The sequence below is a fragment of the Panulirus ornatus genome, chromosome 32 (genome assembly GCF_036320965.1).
Source record: "Panulirus ornatus isolate Po-2019 chromosome 32, ASM3632096v1, whole genome shotgun sequence".
Classification (NCBI taxonomy): domain Eukaryota; kingdom Metazoa; phylum Arthropoda; class Malacostraca; order Decapoda; family Palinuridae; genus Panulirus; species Panulirus ornatus.
The window spans coordinates 9,345,679-9,365,648 of NC_092255.1; the positions used below are offsets into that span (position 1 = coordinate 9,345,679).

Genomic DNA, 19,970 nt, shown 5'->3' on the forward strand with positions numbered 1-19,970 from the left:
ATAGGGTTTTTGGTCGAGGTGGTGTGCAAAGTGAGAGGATTAGGGAAAATGATTTGGTCAGAGAAGAGGTAGTAAAAGCTTTGCGGAAGATGAAAGCTGGCAAGGCAGCAGGTTTGGATGGTATTACAGTGGAATCTATTAAAAAATGGGGTGACTGTATTGTTGACTGGTTGGTAAGGTTATTTAATGTATGTATGATTTATGGTGAGGTGCCTGAGGATTGGCGGAATGCGTGCATAGTGCCATTGTACAAAGGCAAATTGGATAAGAGTGAGTGCTCAAATTACAGAGGTATAAGTTTGTTGAGTATTCCTGGTAAATTATATGGGAGGATATTGATTGAGAGGGTGAAGGCATTTACAGAGCATCAGATTGGGGAAGAGGAGTGTGGTTTCAGAAGTGGTAGAGGATGTGTGGATCAGGTGTTTGCTTTGAAGAATGTATGTGAGAAATACTTACAAAAGCAAATGGATTTGTATGTAGCATTTATGGATCTGGAGAAGGCATATGATAGAGTTGATAGAGATGCTGTGTGGAAGGTATTAAGAATATATGGTGTGGGAGGCAAGTTGTTAGAAGCAGTGATGTAAGGCATGTGTATGTGTAGGAAGAGAGGAAAGTGATTGGTTCTCAGTGAATGTAGGTTTGCGGCAAGGGTGTGTGATGTCTCCATGGTTGTTTAATTTGTTTATGGATTGGGTTGTTAGGGAGGTGAATGCAAGAGTTTTGGAAAGAGGGGCAAGTATGAAGTCTGTTGTGGATGAGAGAGCTTGGGAAGTTAGTCAGTTGTTGTTCGCTGATGATACAGCGCTGGTGGCTGATTCATGTGAGAAACTACAGAAGCTGGTGACTGAGTTTGGTAAAGTGTGTGAAAGAAGAAAGTTAAGAGTAAATGTGAATAAGAACAAGGTTATTAGGTACAGTAGGGTTGAGGGTCAAGTCAATTGGGAGGTAACTTTGAATGGAGAAAAACTGGAGGAAGTGAAGTGTTTTAGATATCTGGGAGTGGATCTGGCAGCGGATGGAACCATGGAAGCGGAAGCGGGTCATAGGGTGGGGGAGGGAGCGAAAATCCTTGGTGCCTTGAAGAATGTGTGGAAGTCGAGAACATTATCTCGGAAAGCAAAAATAAGTATGTTTGAAGGAATTGTGGTTCCAACAATGTTGTATGGTTGCGAGGCGTGGGCTATGGATAGATTTGTGCGCAGGAGGATGGATGTGCTGGAAATGAGATGTTTGAGGACAATGTGTGGTGTGAGGTGGTTTGATCGAGTAAGTAACGTAAGGGTAAGAGAGATGTGTGGAAATAAAAAGAGCGTGGTTGAGAGAGCAGAAGAGGGTGTTTTGAAGTGGTTTGGGCACATGTAGAGAATGAGTGAGGAAAGATTGACCAAGAGGATATATGTGTCGGAGGTGGAGAGAACGAGAAGTGGGAGACCAAATTGGAGGTGGAGAGATGGAGTGAAAAAGATTTTGAGTGATCGGGGCCTGAACATGCAGGAGGGTGAAAGGCGTGCAAGGAATAGAGTGAATTGGATCGATGTGGTATACCGGGGTCGACGTGCTGTCAATGGATTGAATCAGGGCATGTGAAGCGTCTGAGGTAAACCATGGAAAGCTGTGTAGGTATGTATATTTGCGTGTGTGGACGTATGTATATACATGTGTATGGGGGTGGGTTGGGCCATTTCTTTCGTCCGTATCCTTGCGCTACCTCGTAAACGCGGGAGACAGCGACAAAGGAAAAAAAAAAAAATATATATATATATATATATATATATATATATATATATATATATATATATATATATATATATATATATATATTTTCTTTTTCTTTTCTTTTAAACTATTTGCCATTTCCCGCGTTAGCGAGGTAGCGTTAAGAACAGAGGACTGGGCCTTTTTTGGAATATGCTCACCTGGCCCCCTCTGTTCCTTCTTTTGGAAAATTAAAAAAAAAAAACGAGATGGGAGGATTTCTAACCCCCCGCTCCCTCCCCTTTTAGTCGCCTTCTTCGACACGCAGGGAATACATGGGAAGTATTCTTAATCCCCTATCCCCAGGGATAATATATATATATATATATATATATATATATATATATATATATATATATATATATATATATATATATATATATATATATATAAATGTGGTGGTCATAATCAAGATGATAATAAAGGAGAGATAGGTAGCACGTTTGAAGAATGGAACCTGGATATTTTGTCTCTGAGTGAAAGGAATCTTAAGGGTAAAGGTCAAGAGTTGTTTGGGAATGTCTTGGGAATAAAGTCAGGGGTTGATGAGATGACAAGAGCAATGGAAGGAGTAGCACTATTTCTGAAGCAAGAGTTGTGGGAGTATATGATAGAGTGTGAGAAAGTAAACTCTAGATTGATGTGGGTAATTCTGAAAGTGATAGAGAGAGTTGGGTGATTATTGGTGCCTATGCACTTGGTCATGAAAAGGTTGATCATTAGAGCCAAGTGTTTTGGGAGCAGCTGAGTAAATGTGTTACCAGCTTTGATGAACGAGACCGGGATATTTGAATGCGAAGGTCAGGAATGTGATAGTTAAGGGTATGATTGGTGTACATGGCGTGTTCAGTGTTGTGAATGGAAATGATGAAGAGCTTGTAGATTTGTGTGCTGAAAAAGGACTGGTAATTGGGAATACCTGGTTTAAAAAGAGATGTATACATAAGTATACGTATGTAAGTAGGAGAGATGGCCAGAGATCGTTATTGGATTACTTGTTAATTGATAGGCTGGTAAAAAAGAGTCTTTTGGATATACATATTTTCTTGTGGAGGCGAAGGTGAAGATTTGTAGAAGTTTTCAGAAAAGAAGAATGTTGTGGTGAAGAAAGCGGTGAGAGTAAGTGAGCTTGGAAAGGACAATTGTATGAGGAAGTACCCGGAGAGATTGAGTGCGGAATGGCAAAAGATGGGAGAAATGACGTAAGGGGAGTCTTGGAGAAATGGGATGTATTTAGGGAAGCAGTGATGGCTTGCGCAGAAGATGCTTGTGGCATGAGAAAGGTGGGAGGTGGGCAGATTAGAAAGGGTAGTGAATGATGGGATGAAAAAGTAAGATTGTTAGTGAAAGAGAAGAGAGAGGCGTTTGGACGATTTTTGCAGGGAAATAGTGCAAATGACTGAGAGATGTATAAAAGAACGCGGTATGAGGTCAAGAGAAAGGTGCAAGAGGTGAAAAAGAGTGCAAATGAGAGTTGAGGTGAGAGAGTATCACTGAATTTTAGGGAGAATAAGAACAAGAGAACAAATGGGAACATCGGTGAAGGGGGCTAATGCGGTGGTAATAACAAGTAGTGGTGAAGTGAGATGGAGTGAGTATTTGAAGGTTTGTAGAATGTGTTTGATGATAGAGTGGCAGATATAGGGTGGTTTTGTCGAGGTGATGTGCGAAGTGAGAGGGTCAGGGAGAATGGTTCTGTAAACAGAGAAGAGGTAGTGAAAGCTTTTCGGAAGGTGAAAGCCTTGGATGGTAATGCAGTGGAATCATTAAAAAGGGGGTGACTGTGTTGTTGATGGTTGGTGGGGATATTCACTGCACGTATGGTTCATGGTGAAGTGCCTGAGGATTGGCGGAATGCATACATACTTCATAACATACTTCAGTGCTACTTGAAAAAGGAAGCGTATATTCGTTAGTGCTGTGGTAAGAACTATTTTGACTTATGCCGTACATAGCGCAAGAAAAATGTTGCACTTGCAATACCTTTTCTCTTCAATTCTTGATACTTTAGTAAAGTTTTGGTTTTTCTATATTTTTGTCAATATATAACAGACGACTGTAAAGCATATGAGAGCTAAAACTCTATAATTTGATATTGGCTGTGATTTTTAGAATTTTGTTTTGTGTCTTGTGTATAGCCTGTATTTAACATACTATGATGTGTGACACTGTAAAAAGCCTTATCATCTTTTAATTGATACCAATTATCAATTATATATCGACAATATCTCCTCTTGGCAGGTCCTTAATCACAAGTATGTGTTGATCAATGCTGAACTCAACTCCAGAATGAAGGCCACTCAGCGGGGACGACAAAAGTTCTACATGGCTCGTGAGACTTTCCTTCCTCAGGGTTACGGCATCGCCTGCAGTAGTGGCTCACCCTTCAAGGACATCTTCAGCAGGATGTCAGTGCCCTATGAATCTCTGTATTAAATCTTTGTATCAAATCTACTCACATAACATAACCTGAGGTTATACTCTACTACAATAAGATCTCTCTAAATCAGATTCTTTTAAGCCAGAGAAGTCAGGTTGTTAGATATCGCTCCTATGCTTTTGATTTGAGATACCGGTGCTAGTGTAAAAACATCGACACGAGAATCCATACTTGAACTAGTATGACTGCAAATAATTGCATTTTGTGTACAGTCGATACAAGATGGAATACTGACTTTCACCTTTTAGAAAAACTCGTTATTTTTGCAAATTTATTTGATAGTGCATGAAATAATTTGCACTGAAAAATGTTTATGTTTCACATTATGCAGCTCTATACATCATATCATATATTGTGACGCCCTTCATTGCATCATTAACACTGTTTTATCAACAGTGATTTTTGTTTGATAGTGGCCAACAGGTGTGGGCATATACGCCCTAGCTATGGCTTAAATGGCTTTAACCTCAACTAAACACTTGACCCCCTCCCTCCCTCTAGTCTTCACCTCTTTACCTCTCTCCTCCTCCACTCTTTCTCTGTGGTGAGAATTTAACCTTCATATGCTGTCATTCATACAAAGGCACTTTTGAAAACTATATGACATGACACATAACTTGCGTAAACATTTATTACGGTCAATCATGTCCTAAGTGAACACAATTCCTGCAGTTTCACCTTGTATGGTCATGTGTGGGTTGTCTAGTGTCCAGAGACCTGTCGACATATTGAAATCATGTGGCACGTAAACATGTAAACAAAGTATTGAACCGAAACAACAGTAAAACAAATTAATATATTTATTTTGTTGTAGATATTGATAAATACAACATTACAGTGATCATAAATAACTCAAATGTTGTGATGACTATATCCAATAATGTCTAACACTGTTATGCAAACATGTATGAATTGAAAAAAATATGTAAAGCAAATATTATTCATACCAATAATAGATTTCATCCCTGGGGATAGGGGAGAAAGAATACATCCCATGTATTCCCTGCGTGTCGTAGAAGGCGACTAAAAGGGAAGGGAGCGGGGGGGCTGGAAATCCTCCCCTCTTGTTTTTTTTTTTTTTAATTTTCCAAAAGAAGGAACAGAGAAGGGGGCAAAGTGAGGATATTCCCTCTAAGGCCCCGTCCTCTGTTCTTAACGCTACATCGCTAATGCGGGAAATGGCGAATAGTATGAAAGAAAGAAAAAAATGAATTTGTCATGTAAATACTACTAATGACAACTTTATATTAAAACCTGTAAAGTATTCAAAAGAAACATTAGAACGGATCATACGAATAGCAATATAATAGTCGACATAGAAAATAGCAGTTAATAGATGGTATACACAGTTTACCATGAACTGCATCACATGTTCAGTCATGCACCCAACGAAACCAACAGTATCGATTTTCTCATTATCTTTCTCTGAACATCCAGTTAATGATATTACAGACGGACCAAACGATAACTATCTTCCCTATCCCCTATTTGCCTCAATCATTGTATTCAGCCAGTCTGGAACTGAATCAACCAGACGTCGCAAATTGTCTGGCAGACATTCTAAATTTTCCCATTCGGCAGTGGTATGATTCACTACAGCTGCTGTTTCGTTCATCTTGTGTACCCCATGTTCTCTCCATCATTACCCACTCGTTCTCAATTACGTTGACGTCACAGGCTTTGGTTGGCAATGCTATAACACTGTCACCCCATGTGTTACAGATCAAGTTTCCAACAGTCGACTGTTCACCTGGCCCTATGCATTAACTCACTTGACAATTGATTTTAGATTCTGATATGTTGACATTGCAACTCTGCACAGTATTGAATAATGAGCCAGAATCTGTCATTTCTGGATTTGCCAGTCTAAGTAATTACGTATTTGATTATATTAGATTAGATGGAGGGTATTACGTATGTAAGGATTCAACTCCTCACCAATACTTTATTACCAACGACTCTTGTGTGTATGAAGGCGATCATTAAGTGGGAGGTAGTGGGGACCAGAGTAATGGCAGTTTTGTGCTCAGAGCTGGGCTGTGTATACGTGTATAAAACACTGGAAATAGGATTGACAAGGGTTATGATTATCCGCTGCTATTACTGTGTTATGAAGTAATTGCCAATTGTTCAGACACGACAGTTTCGGAGACAATATCATCACACAAAACTTACATTGCTTTTTAAAGTTTGTTTAACATTGTGAACGTCGGTTATCTACAACAATGCATGAATATAGAAGTGTACAGTGACAACATTCATTGTTTTGACGATTGGTTTTGAGATGGCAACTTGGTGCTGCTTGAGCAACCCTCTGAATCAGCCTCCTTAACTCTACTATGCACTTTATAATCTGTTCACCATTTTAAGTAGCATTATAAGTAGAGCAAAATGTTTTTGTACCTAAGGAGGTTTATACTCTCCTGCAAGCATCACCCATGAATACTTTGTAATTTTTCTACTTCCATCCTTCCTTTAGCTATGAGATGTTATTCTTAAGAAAATTTAATGCCAGGTTTGCTCGGAAAAAAAAATTTGAATAAAAGACCCAAGAACCATTTTCTTATTATTCTAGTTTAATTGACACTTTTCGGAAATTCTGCTGGTAATTTACCTCGAAGGCCAAAAGATTGAAGACAATCAGTTCAGAACCTTTGAGATTTTTTTTTATGAAGATAAAACATAAACGAATACAGATCTGGCAGAATGATAATTGGATTGCATTAGATGAAGATGGCTATTTACAGGTATTTCATGTCTACAAGAAGACTATCTTCTATTCGTAAGTGTAAGATAATGAAATATAGATTATTTGTCAATAAATAACTGTCTCCTTACCGCCCCCTTTTTTCCCATGCTCCAGTTTGATCCGACTGACTGAGCTAGGTCTGGTGAACAAGTGGGCAAATGACGAAGTGGACAAAGTGTCCCAATACATACCATCTTCGAGTGAATCTGGACCCACAGCCATAAGCCTCCAGCATCTTCAGGTACCGATTTGAGCTCTCTCTCTCTCTCTCTCTCTCTCTCTCTCTCTCTCTCTCTTGGGAACTTTTCTTGTTTCATTTTCCCCGTGGACTCATAGGAATATCTTGATCACGCGCAAAATTGTGATCCTTTCCTATATATATATATATATATATATATATATATATATATATATATATATATATATATATATATATATATATGTATATATATATATATATATATATATATATATATATATATATATATATATATATATATATATATATACATATATATATATATATATATATATATATATATATATATATATATATATATATATATATATGAAAATGAAACACGAAAAGTTCCCAAGTGCACTTTCGTGTAATAATCACATCATCAGGGGAGACACAAGAGAGAAATATAAGAATCAGTTAATATACATCGAAGAGACGAAGCTAGGACGCCATTTGGTAAACATGTGATTGTCCAACAGAGCTATGTTTTGGACCTATCACATGTTTACCAAATGGCGTCCTAGCTTCGTCTCTTCGATGTATATCAACTGACTGTTATATTTCTCTCTTGTGTCTCTCCTGATGATGTGTATAATACACGAAAGTGCACTTGGGAACTTTTCTTGTTTCATTTTCCCCGTGGACTCATAGGAATATCTTGATCACGCGCAAAATTGTGATCCTTTCCAATATATATATATATATATATATATATATATATATATATATATATATATATATATATATATATATATATATATATATATATATATATATATATATATATATATATATATATATATAAATAAGAATACATCCCACGCATTCCTCACCTGTCGTAGAAGGCGACTAAAAGGAACGGGAGCAGGGTGCTAGAAACCCTCCCGTCCTTGTATTCTTACTTTCTGAAAGGGGAAACAGAAGGAGTCATGCGGGGAGTGCTCATCCTCATCGAAGGCTCAAATTGGGGTGTCTAAATGTGTGTGTATGTAACCAAGATGAGAAAAAAGGAGAGATAGGTAGTATGTTTGAGGAAAGGAACCTGGATGTTTTCGCTCAGTGAAACGAAGCTCAAGGGTAAAGGGGAAGAGTGGTTTAGGAATGTCTTGGGATTAAAGTCAGGGGTTAGTGAGGAGACGAGAGCAAGGGAAGGAGTAGCACTACTCCTGAAACAGGAGTGGTAGGAGTAAGTGATAGAGTATAAGAAAGAGATTGATATGGGTAAAACTGAAAGTGGATGGAGAGAGATGAATAATTATTGTTGCATATGCACCTGGGCATGAGAAGAAAGATCATGAGAGGCAAGTGTTTTGGGAGCAGCTGAGTGAGTATGTTAGTAGTTTTGATGCACGAGACCGGGTTATAGTGATGGGTGATTTGAATGCAAAGGTGAGTAATGTGGCAGTTGAGAGAATGATTGGTGTACATGGGGTGTTCAGTGTTGTAAATGGAAATGGTGAAGAGCTTGGAGATATATGTGCTGAAAAAGGACTGATGATTGGGAATACCTGGTTTAAAAAGAGTGATATACATAAGTATACGTATGTAAGTAGGAGAGATGGCCAGAGAGCGTTATTGGATTACGTGCTGATTAATAGGCGCGCGAAAGAGAGACTTTTGGATGTTAATGTGCTGAGAGGTGCAACTGGAGGGATGTCTGATCATTATCTTGTGGAGGAGAAGGTGAAGATTTGTAGAGGATTTCAGAAAAGAAGAGAGAATGTTGGGGTGAAGAGAATGGTGAGAGTAAGTGAGCTTGGGAAGGAGACTTGTGTGAGGAAGTACCAGGAGAGACTGAGTACGGAATGGAAAAAGGTGAGAACAAAGGACGTAAGGGGAGTGGGGGAGGAATGGGATATATTTAGGGAAGCAGTAATGGCCTGTGCAAAAGATGCTTGTGGCATGAGAAGCGTGGGATGTGGGCAGATTAGAAAGGGTAGTGAGTGGTGGGATGAAGAAGTAAGATTATTAGTGAAAGAGAAGAGAGAGGTATTTCGACGATTTTTGCAGGTAAATAATGCAAATGAGTGGGAGATGTATAAAAGAAAGAGGCAGGAGGTCAAGAGAAAGGTGCAAGAGGTGAAAAAGAGGGCAAATGAGAGTTGGGGTGAGAGAGTATCATTCAATTTTAGGGAGAATAAAAAGATGTTTTGGAAGGAGGGAAATAAAATGCGTAAGAGAAGGGAATAAATGGGAATATCACTGAAGTGAGCAAATGGGGAGGTGATAACAAGTAGTGGTGATGTGAGGAGATGGAGTGAGTATTTTGAAGGTTTGTTGAATGTTTGATGATAGAGTGGCAGATATAGGGTGTTTTGGTCGAGGTGGTGTGCAAAGTTAGAGGGTTACGGAGAATGATTTGGCAAACAGATAAGCGGTAGTAAAAGCTTTACGGAAGACGAAAGCCGGCAAGGCAGCGGGTTTGGATGGTATTGCAGTGGAATTTATTAGAAAAGGAGGTGACTGTATAGTTGACTGGTTGGTAAGATCATTTAATGTATGTATGACTCATGGTGAGGTGCCTGAGGATCTGCAGAATACTTGCATAGTGCCATTGTACAAAGGCAAAGGGGATAAGAGTGAGTGCTCAAATTACAGAGGAATAAGTTTGTTGAGTATTCCTGGGAAATTATATGGGAGGGTATTGATTGAGAGGGTGAAGGCATGTACAGAGCATCAGATTGGGGATGAGGAGTGTGGTTTCAGAAGTGGTAGAGGATGTATGGATCAGGTGTTTGCTTTGAAGAATGTATGTGAGAAATACATAGAAAAGCAAATCGATTTGTATGTAGCATTTATGGATCTGGAGAAGGCATATGATAGAGTTGATAGAGATGCTCTGTGGAAGGTATTAAGAATATATGGTGTGGGAGGCAAGTTGTTAGAAGCAGTGAAAAGCTTTTATCGAGGATGTAAGGCATGTGTACGTGTAGGAAGAGAGGAAAGTGATTAGTTCTCAGTGAATGTTAGTTTGCGACAGGTGAGTGTGATGTCTCCATGGTTGTTTAATTTGTTTATGGACGGGGTTGTTAGGGAGGTGAATGCAAGAGTATTTGAATGAGGGGCAAGTATGCAGTCTGTTGTGGATGAGAGAGCTTGGGAAGTGAGTCAGTTGTTGTTCGCTGATGATACAGCGCTGGTGGCTGATTCGTCTGAGAAACTGCAGAAGCTGGTGACTGAGTTTGGTAAAGTGTGTGAAAGAAGAAAGCTGAGAGGAAATATGAATAAGAGCAAGGTTATTAGGTACAGTAGAGTTGAGGGACAAGTCAATTGGGAGGTAAATTTGAATGGAGAAAAACTGTAGGAGTGAAGTGTTTTAGATATCTGGGAGTGGATCTGGCAGCAGATAGAGCCATGGAAGCGGAATTGAATCATAGGGTGGGGGAGGGGGCGAAAGTGCTGGGAGCGTTGAAGAATGTGTGGAAGTCGAGAACGTTATCTTGGAAAGCAAATTTGTATGTTTGAAGGAATAGTGGTTCCAGCAATGATATATGGTTGCGAGGCATGGGCTATAGACAGAATTGTTGGGAGGAGGGTGGATGTGCTGGAAATGAGATGTTTGTGGACAATATGTGGTGTGAGGTGGTTTGATCGAGTAAGTAATGAAAGGGTAAGAGAGATGTATGGTAATAGAAAGAGTGTGGCTGAGAGAGCAGAAGAGGGTGTTTTGAAATGGTTTGGTCACATGGAGAGAATGATTGAGGAAAGGTTGAAAAAGAGGATATATGTGTCAGAGGTGGAGGGAACTAGGAGAAGTGGGAGACCAAAATGGATGTGGAAAGATGGAGTGAAAAAGATTTTGAGTGATCGGGGCCTGAACATGCAGAAGGGTGAAAGGCGTGCAAGGAATAGAGTGAATTGCAACGATATGGTATACCGGGGTCGACGTGCTGTCAATGGATTGAACCAGGGCATGTGAAGCGTCTGGAGGGGCCTGGATGTGGAAAGGGAGCTGTGGTTTCGGTGTATTATACATGACAGTTACAGACTGAGTGTGAACGAATGTGGCATTTGTTGTTTTTTCCTAGCGCTACCTCGCGCACATGCGGCGGGGAGGGGGTTGATATTTCTTTATGTGGCGGGGTTGCGATGGGAATGAATAAAGGCAGACAGTATAAATTATCTACTTGTGTATATGTGTATATGTTTGTGTGTGTATATATATATGTATACGTTGAGATGTATATGCATGTATATGTGCGTGTGTGGACGTATGTATATACATGTGTATGTGGGTGGGTTGGGCCATTTCTTTCGTCTGTTTCCTTGCGCTACCTCGCAAACGCGGGAGACAGCGACAAAGCAAAATAAAGAATAAGAATATATATGTATATATATATATATATATATATATATATATATATATATATATATATGAGAGAGAGAGAGAGAGAGAGAGAGAGAGAGAGAGAGAGAGAGAGAGAGAGAGAGAGAGAGAGAGAGAGAGAGAGAGAGAAAGACATAGAAAAAATAGCATCCACACCGTCACATCTGTCACCAGCCAGGGTGTAAGATGCCTTAATGAGAGAGTAGTTACTCTGCCATCTGCAGGTTTGACAAGGGCATACTCAGGATTCGCTTCCATTATTTCAATCTCGTCCACCAGGGGATCGTCCTTGCTATGCCGCACTTGCCGTCTTGAGAGAGCCGGGCCTTTATGAATGAGCCATGTAGGTAATGCTCGACCTGTCGTGGATCTCTTATAATGCTGGAAGAAACGCTCGTGCTGTGTACAGTTAGTAGAAGTGCACAACAATGATCGGATGGAATGGAGTGCATCTGGGAGAATCGTCTCCCAGTGAGATACATCAAGGTTCTCTGTTCTGAGAGCCACCATTACGGTCTACCATATAACTCCATTATACCTTTCGACCTGTCCATTGCCCCTAGGGTTGAAGGGAGTATTACGACTGGTAACTACCTGAAACATGGCAAACATCAAACATCTGGTAACAGTCCTGGTAATCATGTCAGAGTAATGGAAGGCAAATAGAAACCTCAAGAATTCATCTATATTAGTGAGCATATATTTGTTCCTTGATTGTGATGGAAGTGGGCCTTTGAAATCCAAGGTCAGCCTTTCGTAAGGCTAGTTTGCCTTAATCAATTGGCCAAAGTCCGACTTGTAGACGTGTAGTTTGAGCTCAGAACATACTTGACAAGAGGCAGTGATTCTCTTCACATCATCGATGGAGTAAGGCAGATTCCGACCACGGACAAAATACACCATTCGAGACACTCCAGGGTGGCAAGAGGTTTTCATGTAGTTCCCTGAGTTTATCTGTAGTAGTAGCACCACACACACACACATACACACACGCACACAGACACACACACACACACACACACACACACACACACACACACACACACACACACACACACACACACACACGTGAGAATGCATCAATAGATATATTTTCTTTACCTCGGCGGTACACAATATCATAGTGATAACACGTGAGTTCAATGCGCCATCTTTCTATCTTGTCATCTCTAATACTGCTAGCAGATTTAGTGTCAAACATAAACATCACACTCCGCTGATCTGTAATTAACTTAAGATTATGTCCTACAAGATAGTGTTTCCACTTCCTAAGGGTTTCTACTATGACATATGCTTTTTTCTCTACAGAAGAATGTTTCTGTTCGCTATTGGAAAGAGTACGAGAGAAGAATACCACAGGACGACCATTCTGAGTTACTGTAGCAGCTATAACATTGTCTGAAGCATCGGTTTCCATGGTGAAAGGAGATATAGGGTCAATAGCTTGTAGCACCGAATCCGCAACGTCTTTCCTTAAGTTCTCAAAAGCTGCATCAGTAGACAGAGGAAATCTATTAGCGTGCAAGAAAGGACGGATCTTCTCAGTAAAATTAGGTATCCATCGGGAGTAATGTGTACATATCCTCATTGATTTCTCTAGGGAAGCAGTAGCCTTAAGGGAGTGGAAGATTTAACAGTGGCTGAGGGCGCTCAAGGTTGGGTCTGATCGCTCACTCCTTTATCAAGCACCCAAGAAGATTTATGACTTGGACTCTAAAGTCACACTTGCCGGAACTGATGGTCAAGTTATAATCCTTAGCCACATCCAAAAGATGCGTCAGGTTTTAATCGTGTTCCTCTTCAGTCTCACCACACACTGCTACATTATCCACATAAGCAAAAGTGCCCTTCACTCCCTCCTTTTTAAGGATTTCATCAATCACTCTTTCGTAAGCAGCCACTCCATTTTCCACTCCAAAAGGTATGCGATTGAATTCATAAAGTTTCCCATTTGCTTCCTATATCTACTAGATAGTATGCACTCTACATATCCAGTGTGCTAACACCTTATACTTAGCAATTTTATTCACCATCTCATCTATTCGTGGCATAAGATAAGCGTCAAGTTCTTTGAACTGATTTATAGTTTGGGAATAATCTATAACTATTCTCTTCTTGTGATTCTCTTCCGAAATGGCATAATACTTGAGCCTTCCTTGGAGTGAGCCTTATAATCCCTTCTAGGAGCATACGCTCGGTTTCTGTTTCAATAAACTTCTTGTCAGCTATGGAGTTATGTCTGGATTTGATAGCGGTAGGCTTGCACTCCGCTACCAGATTTCTAAAAAGAAAAGCAGCAGGCATCTTTAGAGCAGATAGTCCACATATCTTAAGGAGGAGGCCTTTCTCCTCCGAATGCCACTTCCGGTGCAGAATGATTTTGTAAGAATTCATGACCCAAAATTACATCACTATGCAAGCTGGGTAACACATCACATCACTACACAAGCTGGGTAACACATCACATCACTACACAAGCTGGGTAACACATCACATCACTACACAAGCTGGGTAACACAGCACATCACTACACAAGCTGGGTAACACATCACATCACTACACAAGCTGGGTAACACATCACATCACTACACAAGCTGGGTGACACATCACATCACTACACAAGCTGGGTGACACAGCACGTCACTACACAAGCTGGGTAACACATCACATCACTACACAAGCTGGGTAACACATCACATCACTACACAAGCTGGGTAACACATCACATCACTACACAAGTTGGGTGACACAGCACATCACTACACAAGCTGGGTGACATAGCACGTCACTACACAAGCTGCGTAACACAGCACGTCACTACACAAGCTGGGTAACACAGCACATCACTACACAAGCTGGGTAACACATCACATCACTACACAAGCTGGGTAACACATCACATCACTACACAAGCTGGGTAACACAGCACATCACTACACAAGCTGGGTAACACATCACATCACTACACAAGCTGGGTAACACATCACATCACTACACAAGCTGGGTAACACATCACATCACTACACAAGCTGGGTAACACATCACATCACTACACAAGCTGGGTAAGATATCACATCACTACACAAGCTGGGTAACACATCACATCACTACACAAGCTGGGTAACACATCACATCACTACACAAGCTGGGTAACACAGCACATCACTACACAAGCTGGGTAACACATCACATCACTACACAAGCTGGGTAACACATCACATCACTACACAAGCTGGGTAACACATCACATCACTACACAAGCTGGGTGACACATCACATCACTACACAAGCTGGGTGACACACACATCACTACACAAGCTGGTAACACAGCACATCACTACACAAGCTGGTAACACAGCACATCACTACACAAGCTGGGTAACACATCACATCACTACACAAGCTGGGTAACACATCACTCACTACACAAGCTGGTAACACAGCACATCACTACACAAGCTGGTAACACATCACATCACTACACAAGCTGGGTAGACACAGCACATCACTACACAAGCTGGTAACACAGCACATCACTACACAAGCTGGGTAACACAGCACGTCACTACACAAGCTGGGTAACACAGCACATCACTACACAAGCTGGGTAACACATCACATCACTACACAAGCTGGGTAAGACATCACATCACTACACAAGCTGGGTAACACAGCACATCACTACACAAGCTGGGTAACACAGCACATCACTACACAAGCTACGTAACACATCACATCACTACACAAGCTGGATGACACAGCACGTCACTACACAAGCTGGGTAACACATCACATCACTACACAAGCTGGGTAACACATCACATCACTTCACAAGCTGGGTGACACGGCACATCACTACACAAGCTGGGTGACACATCACATCACTACACAAGTTGGGTGACACAGCACATCACTACACAAGCTGGGTAACACAGCACATCACTGCACAAGCTGGGTAACACATCACATCACTACACATGCTGGGTGACAGAGCACATCACTGCACAAGCTGGGTAAGACATCACATCACTACACAAGCTGGGTGACACATCACATCACTACACAAGCTGGGTGACAGAGCACATCACTACACAAGCTGGGTAACACATCACATCACTACACAAGCTGGGTAAGACGTCACATCACTACACAAGCTGGGTAACACAGCACATCACTACACAAGCTGGGTAACACAGCACATCACTACACAAGCTGGGTAACACATCACATCACTACACAAGCTGGGTAACACAGCACGTCACTACACAAGCTGGGTAAGATATCACATCACTACACAAGCTGGGTAACACATCACATCACTACACAAGCTGGATAACACATCACATCACTACACAAGCTGGGTGACACAGCACATCACTACACAAGCTGGGTAACACATCACATCACTACACAAGCTGGGTAACACATCACATCACTACACAAGCTGGGTAACACATCACATCACTACACAAGCTGGGTAACACATCACATCACTACACAAGCTGGGTAACACATCACATCACTACACAAGCTGGGTAACACATCACATCACTACACAAGCTGGGTGACACATCACATCACTACACAAGCTGGGTAACACATCACATCACTACACAAGCTGGGTAACACATCACATCACTACATAAGCTGGGTAACACAGCACATCACTACATAAGCTGGGTAACACATCACATCACTACACAAGCTGGGTAACACATCACATCACTACACAAGCTGGGTAACACATCACATCACTACACAAGCTGGGTAACACATCACATCACTACACAAGCTGGGTAACACATCACATCACTACACATGCTGGGTGACAGAGCACATCACTGCACAAGCTGGGTAAGACATCACATCACTACACAAGCTGGGTAACACTTCACATCACTACATAAGCTGGGTGACACATCACATCACTACACAAGCTGGGTAACACAGCACATCACTACACAAGCTGGGTAACACATCACATCACTACACAAGCTGGGTAACACAGCACATCACTACACAAGCTGGGTAACACATCACATCACTACACAAGCTGGGTAAGACATCACATCACTACACAAGCTGGGTAACACATCACATCACTACACAAGCTGGGTGACACATCACATCACTACACAAGCTGGGTGACACAGCACATCACTACACAAGCTGGGTAACACAGCACATCACTACATAAGCTGGGTAACACATCACATCACTACACAAGCTGGGTAACACAGCACATCACTACACAAGCTGGGTAACACAGCACACCACTACACAAGCTGGGTAACACATCACATCACTACATAAGCTGGGTAACACAGCACATCACTACACAAGCTGGGTGACACATCACATCACTACACAAGCTGGGTAACACAGCACATCACTACACAAGCTGGGTAACACAGCACACCACTACACAAGCTGGGTAACACATCACATCACTACATAAGCTGGGTAACACAGCACATCACTACACAAGCTGGGTAACACATCACATCACTACACAAGCTGGGTAACACAGCACATCACTACACAAGCTGGGTAACACAGCACATCACTACACAAGCTGGGTAACACATCACATCACTACATAAGCTGGGTAACACATCACATCACTACACAAGCTGGGTGACACATCACATCACTACACAAGCTGGGTAACACAGCACATCACTACACAAGCTGGGTGACACAGCACATCACTACACAAGTTGGGTAACACATCACATCACTACATAAGCTGGGTAACACAGCACATCACTACACAAGCTGGGTGACACATCACATCACTGCACAAGCTGGGTAACACAGCACATCACTACACAAGCTGGGTAACACAGCACATCACTACACAAGCTGGGTAACACAGCACATCACTACAGAAGCTGGGTAACACAGCACACCACTACACAAGCTGGGTAACACATCACATCACTACATAAGCTGGGTAACACAGCACATCACTACACAAGCTGGGTAACACAGCACATCACTACATAAGCTGGGTAACACAGCACATCACTACACAAGCTGGGTAACACCTTGAGCTTAACGCCATCGTAAGTTTCCCTTGTTGTTCTAGGTCCACCATTCACTGACTCAAGATTTTCGAGGTAAGTGATACATCGGCCATGGAAGCTTCTCCCTTGTTCAGTTTCACTGTGTTATCGTGCACAAAATTTTCAGAAGTACCAATGTCATTGAGAGCATTAACAGGAATTCCGTTGATTTTCGAACGGCGTACGGATTTATCACAGAGTAGCAAGCATTGCAGCAGAATGTCTCGAATTGAGACTATTTGGCTGTTTCACTGATCGACATACCTCAGCATAATGCCCCTTTTCTTACATTTCAAACACATCTTCCCCTAGCAGGACTGACTGCTGGGGTGCCGGTAGTAACGACATAAGCAGCACAGAGAAGCACTGGATGTAGCAGCAGAAACTGTTTAACCTTTCTTTTCCGTTATTTCCAAATCATCCGCTTGACTCAGCGGTTGCCCCGGGGCACTGCAGCGTTTATTGGCTTAGCCACAGCATAAGAGGCAGTAATGTTTCTGGGCCATTTCCAGTGTGCGGAGCTGATCACACGCCGTTTCTGAGTTTAGGGTTTAGTTTTCCAGTAGTCACTGGCGTACTCGCCTGGTTCTTGGCTACGAGCATGTCTGGCGAATATTTCATTTTTGGGTTTCACATACAACGCTGTCAAGTCCTTTTCAGCTTTTTTCATGCGTATGTCATATAATCATACACTCGTGGGACAATGTAGTTAGTGAGGAGAACAAGTTTATCCGCCGTGGGAGACGTTTTCTTGCGCAGTGGTTCCACTCCTTTGCAGCAGTGACGGAGTCTGGATCTGCGTCAAAGCGGGCAGGGCGTAGAAAGCGTACCATGACCTCTTAGAAATTGTTTGTTCAATAAATTGAAGCAAGCCAACTGGATAACAGGACTCGTGGTTTTATGGCACAAAGAACAACACTGCAGTTACATACTGTAACAAAACATGCGTAGCTATACACAACACAACTCTTATACTCAAGTCAAGTTATACATCTAGCAGACAAACCAACGTAAAGAAAACCTTACCCGCAATTCCTTCTCATCAGCAAGACCGACAAAACATAACATACATAAGGAAACACATAAGTAAAGGGAAAGTAACCAACCTGTGTTTACAAGGTAATCAGCTCGCGTCAGCTGGCGCCTGACATAGACTTCTAATGTAAACAGGTACTGAGGGATTTCAAATGTAATGTCGTAACAGATTACAGTTCCACGTAATACCACAGAGCTTTGCACTGAACGATGTCTGGTGGAATTCTTGATTCATAAACTTCAGTTAGCAGTGTCTTTTAGGGGACTGGTTTTAAGTGTGTGTGTGTGTGTGTGTGTGTGTGTGTGTATGTGTGTGTGTGTGTGTGTGTGTATCTAACCATTCATTTGCAAATCGCAATTATATCAGTCATGAAATTTCCCCTGAAAATGCGAAGCAAATTGTCTTTTATCATATGTAGAATCAAATGCCCATATGACACTTACGTAGCTTCATATTCATCACTGTGTTTCTTCAGTATCGTGAAGGAATTCCATACCATATAGTCATATCAAGTAACAGTAAAATCTTTGACCACCTTCTTCTGGCTTAGATTAAACCATGGATCACGTCCTGCTTTAAACAACAGGGAGCGAGGCCGTAAACCTTTGGGGTTCACACGATAATGAGAACATAGAAATGCGCAGATCAGTAGGGTAATCTTGAGTGATATTTTATGCTAGACGAGATGTTACGGGCAAAAAGATGCCCTCATCAATGTCATCCCATATGTATATATATATATATATATATATATATATATATATATATATATATATATATATATATATATATATATATACATATATATATATATATATATATATATATATATATATATATATATATATATATATATGTATATATATATATATATATATATATATATATATATATATATATATATATATATATATATAGATATATATATATATATCTTTTTTTTTTTTTTTTGCTATGTCGCTCTCTCCCGCGTTTGCGAGGTAGCGCAAGGAAACAGACGAAAGAAATGGCCCAACCCACCCCCATACACATGTATATACATACGTCCACACACGCAAATATACATACCTACACAGCTTTCCATGGTTTACCCCAGACGCTTCACATGCCCTGATTCAATCCATTGACAGCACGTCAACCCCGGTATACCACATCGATCCAATTCACTCTATTCCTTGCCCTCCTTTCCCCCTCCTGCATGTTCAGGCCCCGATCACACAAACTCTTTTTCACTGCATCTTTCCACCTCCAATTTGGTCTCCCACTTCTCCTCGTTCCCTCCACCTCCGACACATATATCCTCTTGGTCAATCTTTCCTCACTCATTCTCTCCATGTGCCCAAACCAT

At 41.2% G+C, this 19,970-nt stretch overlaps 1 protein-coding gene across 1 annotated transcript in view; it reads left to right on the forward strand.

Annotated features, from left to right (window-relative positions):
- The window catches only part of LOC139758945 (uncharacterized), a 178,608-nt gene that overhangs the window by 41,091 nt on the left and 117,547 nt on the right, over positions 1-19,970 (forward strand). Inside the window, exons 3-4 of the mRNA XM_071680761.1 lie at positions 4,003-4,169; positions 7,065-7,191. Coding sequence (XP_071536862.1) covers positions 4,003-4,169; positions 7,065-7,191 — 294 coding nt within the window. The remainder of the gene's footprint in view (positions 1-4,002; positions 4,170-7,064; positions 7,192-19,970) is intronic.